Source organism: Symphodus melops (assembly GCF_947650265.1).
Source record: "Symphodus melops genome assembly, chromosome: 3".
NCBI classification, from domain to species: domain Eukaryota; kingdom Metazoa; phylum Chordata; class Actinopteri; order Labriformes; family Labridae; genus Symphodus; species Symphodus melops.
Window position 1 is genome coordinate 6,084,884 of NC_136693.1, and position 14,752 is coordinate 6,099,635.

The window sequence follows — 14,752 nt, forward strand, 5'->3', positions numbered from 1 at the left end:
ATCCACAACAGTTTAAGGTTATCATATCTACTAATTAATGTGCTTATTGATAAAAAAAAAAAGGTTACACCTGATAAAATAACTTGAAATTTGAACTCTATGCTCAGTCAAAGTTTGTTTCACAGTGTAAAAAAACACACTTGCTTTATTTACTGAATCAATGAGTCCATTTACAATACAACGTTTGACACAGAATAGATCTTTAATGTCATTGCCATAAAAAGAATGAAAAACATTGTCATCTGTTCTTGTCAGTGGCAGCACATACATTATAGACTGACAGGAGTAATGATAATGTCAAGATAAACAAGCACATCATAAAAAAAACGTGGTTGCATGGGGAAATGTTTGTTTTTCTTTTAAAGGGAGGACTGTTATGGAAGCCTATATACACAAGAGACTCCTGTCATTGCAGCTCATGTTCATGCAATAAGCTATCGTTGAAAGAACCCTGAACATAAAGTGTCAGAAAGAGCGAGCTGCCATCCATCCGCACAAAGACACAGGCTGTAGAATAACTTTTGAAGGGCCATGACAGCAATATAGCTATACATAACCATGCTATGTTTTATTGATTGATTTCCAGTTGAGATAGTCTGAGGAGAATGTTATTATAATTGCAAACGTTGCGTTGATAGAAATTGGATTGAAGGTGTATAAGCGCCTGACATAACTGACAAAGTTTAGTAAATCCATCAGTCGATGGTTCGACTTTTTGAGGCCTTTACATGTGATTTTTACAGTTTGTGTTATTCTTTATTCAAAAACATTCAAGGACAAACTAAAAAAAAAAACCAAATGTCTCTTTGCAAAAATCCTACTTTTATTTGTCTGAAAAGCAGTGTTGGTAATTTCCTCCAGATCCACTTTTTAAGATTTTGGTTGAAATTGTCTTGAGGTCCTGACCGACATTAATAATTGATGAGCTCTGAAACAGATGGGAGTGTTGAAGGGCTCTTTCACTTTTTGCCAAGTGCAATCTGCTGGGAAAACGCTTGAGATAACTTCACATCGTGGTGGATACAGAACATCGAAATGACACGACAGATCGATGTGACAAAACAATTGCTCTCTTTATGAACCCTTCTTACCCTACTGATGAGGATAACAAGCATGACAATTGCTGATTTGTTTTAAAATTCACTTTTCAGTACTTCACCCTCATTCCTTTATACTATAACTTGAATAAAATGTCAGTGAAGATTGAATGCTTAATTTGCCTCATCACTGAGTTACTTTTGGAATATTGTATCTGTTCCTTTCTGAGAAAGCATTTCTGTTTCTGTTAATTGAAATACCATTTCCCCCCTTTGATTAATAGGTCTAAAAACAACATCACACAAGCACTAATTCTCGAGTTAGTTATTAAAAGATAAAAAAGACTATCTGCTAATTACAAGAAGCCCATGCAAACACCTTTGAGGGGAGTTCTTAGATAAAACTAAAGCATTACTGCAAATTAAAAAATTAATATAATTTGATCTTGATAGGCAACGTGATAAATTTCACTCTGAGATATAAAGTTTTTCTTCTGTTTACAGAAATAACTGCATTCCCACTTTGGCTGTGATGGATTTTCACACCGACAGAGATAAAAAAAAAAGTCACTGAAATAGTAGACAGAATAAACTGATAAAAAGTGAAAAAATACAATACAAAAAAAGAATACAAAAAAAACTGTCCATTGTCCGCTGTGAAGTTATTTAAAATCCAATCCAACAGTATAATCATGAACAATCATGCTTGAATTCTATCCTGTAAAGATTTCTCCACATGCATCATATCAAAACGGCTCTGAACAATTCTGTTTAACAGATCGATTCATCCGCGCTCTCCTGCTTTAAAGTCAGATACAGTTATTTCTTAACAATCAGACTGGCTTTGGAGTAACCTGGCCTTGAAGTCTTTCATGCTAAATAGATAGATACTTTATTGATCCCGAGGGAAAATCAAGAAACTGGCGAGTAGTTCTCACAAGCAAGGCAAAGTGCACACATACAACTTTGCAATCGTTACCGAAACCCGGGATCGAACCAGGGACCTTTAGATCTTCAGCTCTCCCAACTGAGCTATTTCATCTCTAATAAGTAAGCTGAATAAGATACACTGGCAATTCATTCAGGAAAAAAAAGACACTTTCTTTGTAAGAATGAAAAAGGTTTTGTTTTGTCTGGTCCCAAATCAAGGACATACTGTTTGACAACTTAGCACAGTCAGTCTTTTAAGAGGGAGGCTTGAGTTAGTAAGCACACAACACATACAGCTGTATTGAGGTTTACCAGTTGAAGTTAAAGGCTGCAACTTTAGTAATCTCAGGGTTTACTCCTGATTATCTGAAAATGTGACCATAAATAAAAATGTGTAAGTGTGTCCTTACTTGTGACCGAGCTCGTGGGCTACAGTGTAGGCCAAAGGGAGGCCGGTGTCCTCACTAATGCTGCAGCTGCGATGTGACTGACACATCCCCGCTACATGGGACAAACCCAGAGTCTCACAGGGCATGTTGAGGGACGCACAGATGTCCTTCCTGTCAACAGAGAACACATGGCAACAAGATCAGCAAAAAGACTAGCTAGATGGAGAACCGATAAAATGTAAAGGTAGAAGTGTGTGTGTGTGTGTGTGTGTGGGGGGGGGGGGGGGGGGGGGGGGGGGGAGCAATAGAAAGGGAAGAAGAAGAATAAACCATTACTAAGAGGGCAGAGGGTTGCTAGGGCAGTCTAGTTAATTCCCGGGGTCTTTCTGCTGAGGGGAGAAGAGAAAGGAGACAAAAACAGAGGAGGAAAGAGGATAAAAGACGTCCAATCTGAATGCTATAAGAAAGAAAGCTGCAGAATTTTAGATGGCACATGAAGTAAATGCATTATAGAACAGAGCTTGGTATACAGTGGTGTTTGAAGATTGACCTAAAAATAGCAATACCTGCAGTCGATTTATACTGTGGACCATACATAAATAGTTCTTTTATTGTGACATACCTCTAAACAAAGTCTTAAAATTTGATTGTCTTTGCATAAACAAGAAGAAAACCTAAAACTATGAGATATCTTTTTTCTTTCTGGGGGGAGGGGGGGGGAGAGAGGGTGACTAATAGCAGCTTTACAAAAAAAGACTTTTTATTCACCTGGTGAGGAGAACAGCCACGTCATGGTGCAGCGCCTGTTCGTCTCCTTTCATGTTGAGTTTCTTCTGCCACTTGCAGAAGCTGTTCAAGCTGTTATCCGCATGGTGTGTGATCTTCAGGTCATCCTACAAACAAGATGGTGGAAAGAAAACAGTTCACCAAAACTTAAAACACATGCATACATCCAAATTAAAACACAGGGGATATTTGATGGAAAATGTCATGTCAGGCAAAGTCATGGCTGCCTTTAAGTCATCGCTGATTATACATTGAAGAACAGTTTTTTTTTGCAAACCATTTAAAAAGAATCTACAACTTTTTCATCCAATAGCTTATGTTAACCCACTTCAGTTAGATAGATAGATAGATAGATACTTTATTGATCCCGAGGGAAATTCAACTTGTAGTTTCATGTAAATTGACAGAGAATGGCTGTGATCTAGAAATGCTTGCTTGTCTATATAAGCAGTGAGTCTGCTATTCTTATTTTCTTTAGCCCTCCATCAACACAGCTTTATACGCAAGGGGAGGAGTCGGCTGCCCCATCCATGTAAATTCAGCTCTGACAACAAGTCAGTCAGCGGAACTCACTTTTTTCAATCATTGTCGGCAGTCATGGATCAGAGAGACATTTACATAGGGTATACTTGATGTGTAAGAAGTCGCACATTTTCCCTTTCAGTGTCACTGGATGTGATAATGCAAACAAATAGCTCCTTATAAACACGTTTTTTCCACTTGCTCAACAGAAAGTTGGAAATCAAAAATCAAAAGTAGTTTAATGATAATATATCCATAATGATATAAAATGATTTAGCTGCAAAATACCCAAAAGTTAATGTAATTAACATGTCTCAGCCAAATATGTATAAATTTGAGGAGTACAGTTTTTGTCTTGAGAGAGTCCAGAGACATTTTTACCTCGTCCTTCTCCAGCAGGATGAGTCGAACAACCACAATGTTGATTGCGTTTCCAATACTGGCATCACTGAACAGACTCGCCACCTAGAACAAAAACAATCCATTTAATATTTAAAGTTAATATGGTCTCTACCTACGGTGATAAACAACAAACAAGATACAGTTGATTTAATCATTCAAATGAGGTGTTAATACAGTTTATAGGTGCTGATGTTCACTTTCCTCCAGGTAATTTTCTTTCACTGATGAATGACCCAGAAATAGCAAGTGACCTTCATTTATTATCCTTTGAATATATCAGAAAAAGTATCCACAACAGACTTAAAAGAAAGAAATGTATTCAACAACTTCCACATCTTTACTTTCAGACTCGGTGTCTTTGTCCTTCTATTTCAAAAGAGAGACTTTTGTGTTGAAGCAATGCCAGTCAGCTCTGACATCAAATCATTCGGAGGTTAATAAACATAGAAATGGCAAACCAGATGACACATTTAGTATTTCATCCATTACCATGACATTTTATTATCAAAGCTTCAAGAGCATTTCATTCAACACTTTATCAGACTTGTGTGGAAAAAAAAGGGTAGAAAACGACCTAAAAAATTGGAATTCGGGTGAAGTCCTTTCCAAAAGTACAGGTCCCATGGGGATGAGACATGATGCATTAAACATTTCTGATTGCAATGTTTTATTCAATCATACAGTTTAAAAAGAAAAAACATATTTGATTGTTCTTGCTTTGACACACTGATAAATAAATCCCTCCCTCCTCCTATTTCATGAGGAGGACCAAAAAGTATCACTTTTAATAAGCTCCATTAAACACTATTATTCACTTAGTATAAGAAGAATTTATTAATTACGCATGCTTCAAAAAACATGAGCCTCTTTCTTCCATCTACATTTAAACGCAAGTATTTCAATGTTGAGCTGAAGCTTGCTTGATGCAGGTATCAAAAAGAGTTGTTAATGAGTTTAGTGAATTCAAATCTAACAGAAAACCTGATATTCCAGTTCCAACCCAGTCCCAGTCCAGCAAGGCGTCCCCCAAGGCTCTGTACTCGGTACCCTTGTATTTACCATCTATAAACTTCTCCTTGGTCAAATCATCTCGAGCATATCTTCCATAGTAGGCTGACGACGCCCAGCTGTACCTCAGGACTAAACCATCCCCCTCCGTCACTCATTGACTGCCAACAAAAATAAATAAATAAGGGTGTCATCTCTTAAACTGAACAGTAACTAAACAGAGCTCAGACTTGTGGCTTTGAAAGTGGGCTTTGGAAGGTTGGAGATCTTTGCCTCTAAGTCTGAAACCTGGGTGTCGATCAGGACTCCAACCCTCTCACTCAGAGTCACAAATCCAATCCATCAACAAATCTGTTTTCTACCATCTCAAAAACATCTCCAGACTCTCACCATAAATCATAGACACCGTGGCAGACACACAATACACACACACAACACACATCCTCCTTCACTGGCTCCTGGTCAAGTTTTGCATCACAAATAAATCCTCCTCCTCACCTACAAATCATGAGTACCCAGTACCCTTAAGCTTCCACTCATTTTTCTTACTACTTGGCGAAACCTCTACATATTTATCATTTTCTAAGTTGTCTGATTTAAGACCTCATTTATACAAACTTCGTCCGTTGCCGTTTTCTCTCACAGAAGTGCTGATTCACAGATATTTGTTTGGAACATCGTTGGGCTGAGTGAACTCAGTAACATTTTTTTTAGGTCTATCAGGAACAATAAATATGCAATTAATCAATTCTTTAAATGTTTGCCTTGTTAATAAAAATAGAGCTACAACTATTTAAAGCTCATTTTCTGCAACACATTACTTTTGATTTACTGTTTCCTCTCAAGCTCCATGCTGTATATCTACAGTACACATACTCGTGTTTGAGGATAAAAAAATATTTTTTACACAAGCTTTTCTTTTTCTTGTATATCCTGTTTGTTTTTTAAGCATGTAGTTATTATAAATACCCCAAAGAAAAAAGGGACAACTAACCATAAGATCACCATGTGAAAGGAAGTTGCAATCTATTTTTATGCATAGGCTTCTGAGATTGGCTGAGTGTGTGTGTGTGTGTGTGTGTGTGTGCGCGTGTGTGTGTGTGTGTGTGTGTGCGCGCGTGCGTGCGTGCGTGCGTGCGTGCGTGTGTGTGTAAAACCACTGGCTGAAAACAATATCTCAGAATATAAAAATATGACCTCTTATGAAGTTGACGTCTTAAAGACAGCGTTCGAATTGAGACAATGGAACAGCTGCTGGCTGAGGAAGATGGTTCCATTACTTATTGTTTGGACAAGGGTTTAGAGGTTGTTTCCCTTGATGCTTTGTAAGATTGTTTTTACAAAACTTAAACATTTTGGGCTTTCAAGTTCAAAGCCCAGAGTGTAAAGGACTCCACAAAAGGAGCATGAGAGGATGTGTGGAATAATAGCTGCTTCCCTTGTGTATTATTGTTGGGTAAGTCAGTTCATCTCAGAGCTTCTCTGTCAGTGAATTCCTTCTCCCAATATTTGGTCTTTTGATGGACCTTTCAGATGCTTGCAGACATAAGTATATGTTGGACGAACACAGTGTTATGTGTTAATTAATAACAGACAAGAAGTCAGTTTACTTAACCTCTATCTGGGAGGTAGTAAAAACAAGGGAGTCTGGGGAGTCTTATCTTCATCCATTCAGTCAGTGCTACTTAACACAAGGATGGGAAAAGCTGCATCATTCAAAACATCTTTGGGAGAGGATCAAACATGGTTTAGGTTTTTAATATTATGCTTAAAAAAAAGTTTGAATCTATAAAACTATTATTTTATCTTACAGGTAACACTATAAATTAAGATTAAGTTTGTTATTATATAAGTAAAATATTAAAACTAGAGAAAATCTACAGAGCTAAACAAACATTAGTAGCATGATGCTCTACACTTCCAGCGAAATCACACTCAGATTTGTTCGTCTGTTTGAAAAATAAAATTGCTGGATTAGATGAGGATTCATGGAAATATTATTGTAAACGTTGAACACTTACAATGTTCATGACAGCGAGGATGTAACTCTCCACAGCTTTGCTCCCATGATGCTCCACCATTTTCGGGTCAGCCACCACCAGTGTTTCCACCCACTTCTCTTTGCTGACGGACCGTTGGCGAATTCTCTTTCTTCTTCTCTGCTGACGATGCTCCCATCGCTCCCGCTCTCTCTCAATGTCTTCAACACTTTGATCCGAATAAGCTGAAAAGGGTATTTCGATGCATGAGATGCTCAACATGTGGCAACTCAAAGTTTGACTTTCAAATCGCCAAACACACTTTTGTGTTCTGCCCTTTTTTCTTGCACCGAGGTCTTTACCTTGTGATAATTTAAATGTATCACATCAAGTTCTGTACCAGTCTTTGAGTGCTTGTGATAATACTGTTCCTCGTCCAATGACTGTCATCATTTTATAATAATGATAGTGATTAGATTTTTATTTATTTTGCCATCAAAGACCATTTGTGCTAAGATTAGAAGATGACATAAAAAGGGGCTTATCAGGTCAGTGTGGTCAAATATTTCATATTTCATCTGTTTGGACACACATACCCATCAGGCAGCTCTGACATGTAGCTCAGACAGACTGAAATATAGTTAGATAGATGTACTTTATTGATCTCAAGTTGGTAAAATCTGAGATTGATTTCACAGAAATGGAACTACAGATGTTTATAAAAATAGATATTACAATATTAAAGTATAAATAGATAGTGTTTTTTTAATCAACATTTTCAACTTGTTTTCTCAGTAGGCTCAACATCTTGACTCAAAGGATTTGTTGGTTCTTGGAACATTATCAGTGGTCTTAATTTTTCATTACATTGGTCGAAAAAATCCATTATAACGGAGTTCTGAGCATTTGTAATATAGTCTTTATCAAACGTATGTGCACAAGCATATACCAGGGTACCTGTCTTTATTAGAAAGACAAAATGCAATATTTCTAAGTAGAGCATGGTTACAAAAACAGTTTCCTCAACGCCTTTCAGGAAGTTGCATCTTCCTGAAGAAGGCTGGACGACGAAACATTTTGACATCAATTTTTTCTTCTTCCATGTTCTACCTAAAGAACCTTTATTCTAAGGATGAGTGTGTTGTTTATACCTGTCTTATTTCAAGTGTTTTTGCATCATTAGATAACATACGGATGAGGAGAAAGAAAAAAAAAAACATACCCCTCTTAGCATCTAGAGACCACTCGAATCACACAGGGGCCCTATGGCCTCTTCCATTCCATTCAATCCTTTTAGAGTTTTTAAAAGCATCAATGTGTTTTTTTCCTCTTACATTATTCTTTGTTAGCCTGAATATTGTTACCCATCTGTTGAGGTCAATACATTTGTTAAGGAGCACAATGGTATTGTGATAATCTATACCAGACAGACACATCTACCAATCCTTCTATGCAGCTCTTAATGACTCATACTAAGTGCACTTATACTCTGTACTCTGCATCAGCCGGTGTCCGCAAGAAAACAAGACTCGAACACCGAGTCTGAAGGATTCTTTGTAATGAGTTTGAAGAACAAAATTATGAAGAAAACATAAAGTGCTCTGATTTCATTTTATGTTATTCCCTGAATAACACATTTTTTCAGGGTCAGTTTAGCTCACGCTAAATTTTAAGTAGCTGATTTAGGAGAGTCTCATCTTGAATAATTGTATCCTTCTGACCCCTGCACAACATTTCCCCTGGACCAACTCATGGCAAGGACAACAACGTTTGAACAGTCACCAACTTTGTTAATTCCATTCTGCAATGACTTTAGTTTAAACAGTCCATAAACCTCAGCGCATAAATGCAGCCTACTCATTTATTCTCAGATGAGCTGTGTAACTGAATGTTATTAACCAGTGTCAAGAAAAATAAATGACTAAAAGCTCAGTGTAAAGGAATGTTGGAATATTGTGTGAAAAGAAGGACTTACTGTGGACTCCACAGGTACCATTAACAGCTTGTTTCCCTGAGCTGGGGAGTGGGCCTGGACTCAAGGAGGGAGGGGACACATGGCGTTTGTAGATGGCGTGAGCCTGAGGCGCTGAGGTCTTGGTGTTTGTCTTATCCAGAGGCTGAATAAAAAACTCTTCATCGGACAACTTGAACAATCCTGTCTGATAAAAAAAAAACAAAAAAAAAAAACAAGGGCTTACAGTCAGGTTTCTGCTTCGGAACTCTAAATAAAGGTCATCACAGAAGACGCTTCAACATGTCTGTAAAGACTTGACATTCAAGTAAAACAATTTCCTGCAGGATTTGTTGTGTTTGTGTAATTAGTCAGGATGTGATGGTTTTATACAAGGAATTACATTTGGCCTTTTGTACCTTCAACACATGTTTAAAGGACATTCAGGCGACGAGCAGTAAAATTACGAGCAAGGCATGCAGATATCAAACCAGTGTTTACAGTTTAAACGGCCTGATATATTGCACTTGCTACAGACTTTACAGGCACAACTAAGACAGAGGGATCACGTCACATAAATTACTGCACCATAAACCATGCTGGCACTGACCTAAAACCAAATTCCAGCAGCCAACTCCCTCATCTTTTTTTCTGGTGACCATCCTCATCCTATATCTCTGACCATCTTCTGCTCCCACTAACTCTCCTTTCAGCTGCCACACAGTCACAGGGTCTAACTGCAGCTTAGACCTCAGTATATGCACAGTACCACATGGGAAAAGCCAAGAGGAACAATAGAAATTCAGACTCGTATGTCTTCTGTTTAACAGACAGGGGGAAAAAAGCGAGAGCAGCTTCAGAGAGGAGCTGTCAGTAAATGTCATGAAATGATTCAACTGGAACAAAAAGCGTCAAGTGTCATTTTTTCAGATGTTAATGTGAAGTGAGCTCAAAAATGACATATAGGATGCAATGTATCCTGTATGAGATGTTAGTCTGAACATGTATCTATGTATCCAATACATAGCTAGACGCATAACACTAAATAGTAAAGACGTGTCAGGTAGTGACTCATGTGTAGGTCTGTAAAGTTTTTTTAACCATATTGTACGAATATTATATCTTAAAACTAAAAATGTAAAAGAAAGATTACACATAACACATTCTGTTTTAATTGACTTTTTCTAAACCCATTATGCCTTTAAAGATAAAGCATACTGAGATAAGCACTAATCCTTTAGAACATTAATTCACACATGTGCAAACACACAGCCTCCTTTATCAAGTCCACCTGCTCATAAAACAGCCTCTTACTTGAGACAGAAACTCAGATATTCAAAGAGACTGTGGAACTTATCATTCTTTCAAAAAAAACAAATCCTGAAAGAGCAGGGAAGAAGAATGATCTACAACAACACAAAGAGGCCTCAAACTCTGTCAAAGTATCTTGTCTTCTCGTCTGTAAAGATTTGTTGTTTTTAGAGTTGGCTGCTGCACAGGCCTGGCAGAGAACCATCAATGTGGATACCATGTGGCAGTGAGGATTTAAGACTTCAGAAAGTGAATGTCTGTAATGCATTAACTATTCATTATTAAATAAAACTCCTTTTCAACTTAGCTTTCATGTCAAGTCGCATTTGCTCTTTTAAAATTTGATTAAAAAAAAAGAAAAAAGATTCAAATGTTTATGCTTTGGAGTTCGACATGGATTTGTCTCAATGAACACCATTTTCGATCTCTAGTTGACTTTAGAGCAGTTTTTATAAGTTGGTTTAATTCATGTACATTTCCTGCACACACACACAAGGATGTCCATTCATCAGTGTTACACAATATACAGCCCCTGCTACAATTAGTCTGATGCACAGGTGTTCCCAAGTGGCAAACTCTGATGTTGAAAAATAGAGCCATTGCAGACGTGCCAAAAAGTGCAGTTCCTTTAGTCTATATAGCTAATGTCCTATGGGGAGAAATGTTTTATTTTAACTTGTTTAATTTACGAAGGATGAAGGTTATGCACAATTAGGGGCGGGGTTAATGTAACTGGTGGCAGGTTCATTGTGGCAGTTTGTGATAAGGCTCAAAGGCCCACCTCAGCTCCAGCTCTTTGCCCGTGATTACTTTGACTGAAAGTTAGTTTGAGAACATTCTCCATGCAGCAACCACTGAGACTGCATCCATGTTTTATACAGTCTGCAGTCTATTGGTGTTCCTACAGATCAAAGTCAATCAGGAAGATATTTCATAAAGAAAATGTATTCGACATGTCTGTGATTCCAACTGTACACAACAAGTTTCACAGAGTAAAACCGCATGTAAACACAGCTTTTGTTTGTTGACAAGAAGACTCTACAGAGGACCTTGAGGCAAAGTTACTTTGTACGAAAGCCAATTATCCCAATAAATCATGCAGCTGCACATTAATGTATGAAGACAGCAAACAGGCAGGGTCAGCAGGAGTTTAATCTCTCAGACTCTCGCTGCTCATCAACATGAACATGGCAGAAATTGGTGCAAACTTGAATTATTTCATCTTCTAAGAATCAGAGAAGCCCAATAAAGGCCTGCAAAATGCCAACCCCCCCAAAAAAAGGTTTATATTAATCACAACGTTTCGACTAGATTCTAAGAGTCAGCCTTTGTTTTGAGATCTGTGTGAGCTAAAGAAGAAGGATGGTGCACAACGCAGCATCATTGTTACGTCTGTTTGTGAATAACAAGGCCACCGTATCGGAGGAGCACAAGTGTGTTATAAAAGTGAGCACAATGGAGTACCTGTATCTGCTGTATAACCTTGAAGCAGACCGGATAAATCAGCAGGAGATTGTGCCTTGACAAAGGTTGAGAAAACAACTACCACTGTCCTGGTTCTTACATACGACCCTTTAATGAAATGTAACGAAGATGAATCCAAGGAAAGCTTCAGCATCGTTATGGTAAAATGATTGCACATCTTTCTGTTTGAGTTTCCGACTCATTGTTAAGATGTTTAAAGTCACTGTACTTCAATCATCTAATCACAGACTGGTGATCTTTCAGCAGTACAGGATGTATGTGATACTTAAAATGAAAGGTGTTTGTGATGCTTTCATAAAGCATGATCCAAAATCTCAAATAGTTTTTCCATTAGCACGTTACTGGAGTCATAACTCAAACTATGCAGGTTGTACGTTCCTCTCACTCACTCTTTGGTGAAAGCTGAAGGGGGTGGGGGTCATGGCTAACGGCTACAAGTTTGAAAAACTAAACAAATGGGGAGGGAAGGAAGGTAGCTTAAGGCTAATAGCTGCAGGCTAGAAATGCTGCCACTGTTATAAAACACTAGAATCTCAAAAATTACCATCAGTATTCAGGTTGCATTGTGGGTAATTTAGGTGCAAAGTTAACATTGCTATGGAAGGTAGAAGAGAGACCCCTGACAGATGGCCCTTTTACCGACAAATACTCAAAATGCTAAATAAAGGATTCATTTCAACAGGTCCCTGCGTTACTGAACACTTTGACATCTGTATCATAAATGGTATTTAGCATTTACAAGCAAGTGCTTTTAACCATTAGAAAACATCTAAATATGGTGTTGGGTTCAAGGATCGAGCAACAGTCTGGAACAACTTACACAGCTGACCTTTTTATCCGGATTCTCTTTAAAACGCACAGGTTAATTGTAGATATTTATAGAAGCCAATATGGAGCAGTACTGCAGTGTGACAAACTCAATAGGTCTGTTTCAGGTTTAATATCTCTGAATCCTCTAACAAATCATTTAGCATTGCTACGTTTGTAAGCTAAAACCAATAATCTCAAAGCGTAAGCAGAGAATGGACTCCTGGCTGCATTTTGAAACCAACAGTGTTTAAATAATGAATAGGAAGATCAGTGCCTGAAGTTTGATAGCTGCTGTGAATGCACTAACAGGAATACCACTTTGCTCTTTTGCCTAACCAGTAAAGAGGAAGGTTCAGAAGTATTATTTTAATCTGCCACAGCTGACACATCCTGACCTTCCTATGAAATGAAGTTTTTAAAAAAGGTACTCACCAGTCCATCACAGGCGCTTATTGCAGCCCTTCCTCTAACAGATCCCTCATCCGACACTTCACCCAAGTAATGGCACTGCGAGGATCCAGGAGGACTAATCTTTGCCCCCTCCAGGCCACCGTACCTCCTCTCTGTCAGGAAACCAGGAGCCAGCAGGTTTGGGTTGAGGGTGAGGTTAAAGTGTAAACTGCTGCCACCGTGCTGCAGCTGGTAAAACACTCGATCCAGGTCCGCCGGTCCCTCGGAGGCTTCCCGGCGCTGAACGCGGCGAACATGGTGAGACAGGAAGTTGGACAGGAAGTGGCCTCTTGCATCCACTCGAGTGGGGTGAACGACTTCGTACTGAGGAGCATCCTGCAGAAATCTCTCTGTCAACGCCATGGGGGGATGAGAAGATGAATGGCAAGAAGGGTTAGTAAATCATGGGATAGCAGAGGGTAATTCCATAATTATGTGGTTATACAGCCATAAACAAACTGGGGACGCTCTAAACAAACCCATGTGTGTGTCACATATCATCTGTCATTTTTAGTTTGAATATAGATGTACAGTATGGATCTCCTCAAACTGTTTCTTGTCCACTATTCTTTTTTCCACTTTAACTTTTAGTTGTTCAGCTATAGTCTGTGAAACTATTATAATATTATCCATTGATCCAGAAGAGCTGATGCAGCAACATGAAAGGAGGTGTGACTGAGCACTCTGTTTGTGAGCAGGGGTGAAGAAAATGTGCCTCCAAAGGGGGGGGGGATTACCCGCAGTCTGCTCTTTATTCTATGTGGCTGACTTATTGGCACAGCATTACAAATGACTGTGGAGCACATCTGCCCTACGACATCAATAACTTTATTTATACAGCACCTTGAAAAACAACTGTTTACAAAGTGCTTTATGGATAAAAACAAATACATCAACATTTAGGGGAAGTAAATAAGAGGGATCAACAGATGAGACAAACAGAAAGTATAAAAATAATTTAAATGCAAATTACAGAAATATTATTACAATGACAGTCATGCTGTTATTGTATGTAAGTATGTTTGTCTTTTTATATTTGAACATCAGTGAAAGTTTAGAGTACCAACATTGTTTTCTATTTCATTTTTATTGAAGGGGTGTCTCCCTTATGAAAGATCCACTTTTACAATGTTTTGGCCGTGATCAAAAGATGCTAATGTGACATCCAAATAAGCAGTGAGTTGGTGATAATATTCTTCTTTTTCTTTATTCTTTGACTAAAACTGTGGGGAAACCGGAGAAACCCGGAGAAAACCCATAAACCGAGACTGAAAAGGGATGAAGGTTGAAGAAGGGCAGTGGACTACACGGAGGTCAAGGTGTAGTCAGCGGATTGGATGTGGAGTTGGGCATCTTCTTCTTCCACTTCTCGGGTTTCCTTAACCCGATGAAGTGTCTAAATGTTTTAAACCACGAAGGTGCGCTTGTTGTTTCTGGATTTTCAGACTCCTCCTGAAGTTGGACTTCAGGGGCATCAGAGCAGGACTCCTCCTGTTGCTGGCACAACCTGGTCTCGTGCTCCTCCTCACAGACGGCCGTTTCTGTTTGGAGTTCAAGACGTTTGTCAAGATCATCCTTGAGCTGTGTTGAGAGCACAATGTTGATTGAGACCACGTGGTTGAGCTGAAGACTTAGTTTCTCAAACTCTTCCAGGTTATACAGCTCCCTCTCCAAAGCCTCTCCCTTCAGTTC

General features: G+C 38.6%; 3 protein-coding genes across 3 annotated transcripts in view; 1 reads left to right on the forward strand and 2 right to left on the reverse strand.

The window, feature by feature from the left end:
- Window positions 1–14,752, reverse strand: part of trip4 (thyroid hormone receptor interactor 4) — a 301,289-nt gene that overhangs the window by 141,210 nt on the left and 145,327 nt on the right. The window lies entirely within an intron of this gene.
- Window positions 1–14,752, forward strand: part of LOC306821166 (calmodulin-like protein 4) — a 151,738-nt gene that overhangs the window by 43,715 nt on the left and 93,271 nt on the right. The window lies entirely within an intron of this gene.
- Window positions 1–14,752, reverse strand: part of adamts7 (a disintegrin-like and metallopeptidase (reprolysin type) with thrombospondin type 1 motif, 7) — a 56,420-nt gene that overhangs the window by 37,257 nt on the left and 4,411 nt on the right. Inside the window, exons 2-7 of the mRNA XM_079339562.1 lie at window positions 13,043–13,410; window positions 9,029–9,212; window positions 7,096–7,298; window positions 4,046–4,129; window positions 3,125–3,249; window positions 2,378–2,527 (exon numbers count right to left, since the gene is read on the reverse strand). Of these exons, the coding sequence (XP_079195688.1) occupies window positions 2,378–2,527; window positions 3,125–3,249; window positions 4,046–4,129; window positions 7,096–7,298; window positions 9,029–9,212; window positions 13,043–13,410 (1,114 nt within the window). The remainder of the gene's footprint in view (window positions 1–2,377; window positions 2,528–3,124; window positions 3,250–4,045; window positions 4,130–7,095; window positions 7,299–9,028; window positions 9,213–13,042; window positions 13,411–14,752) is intronic.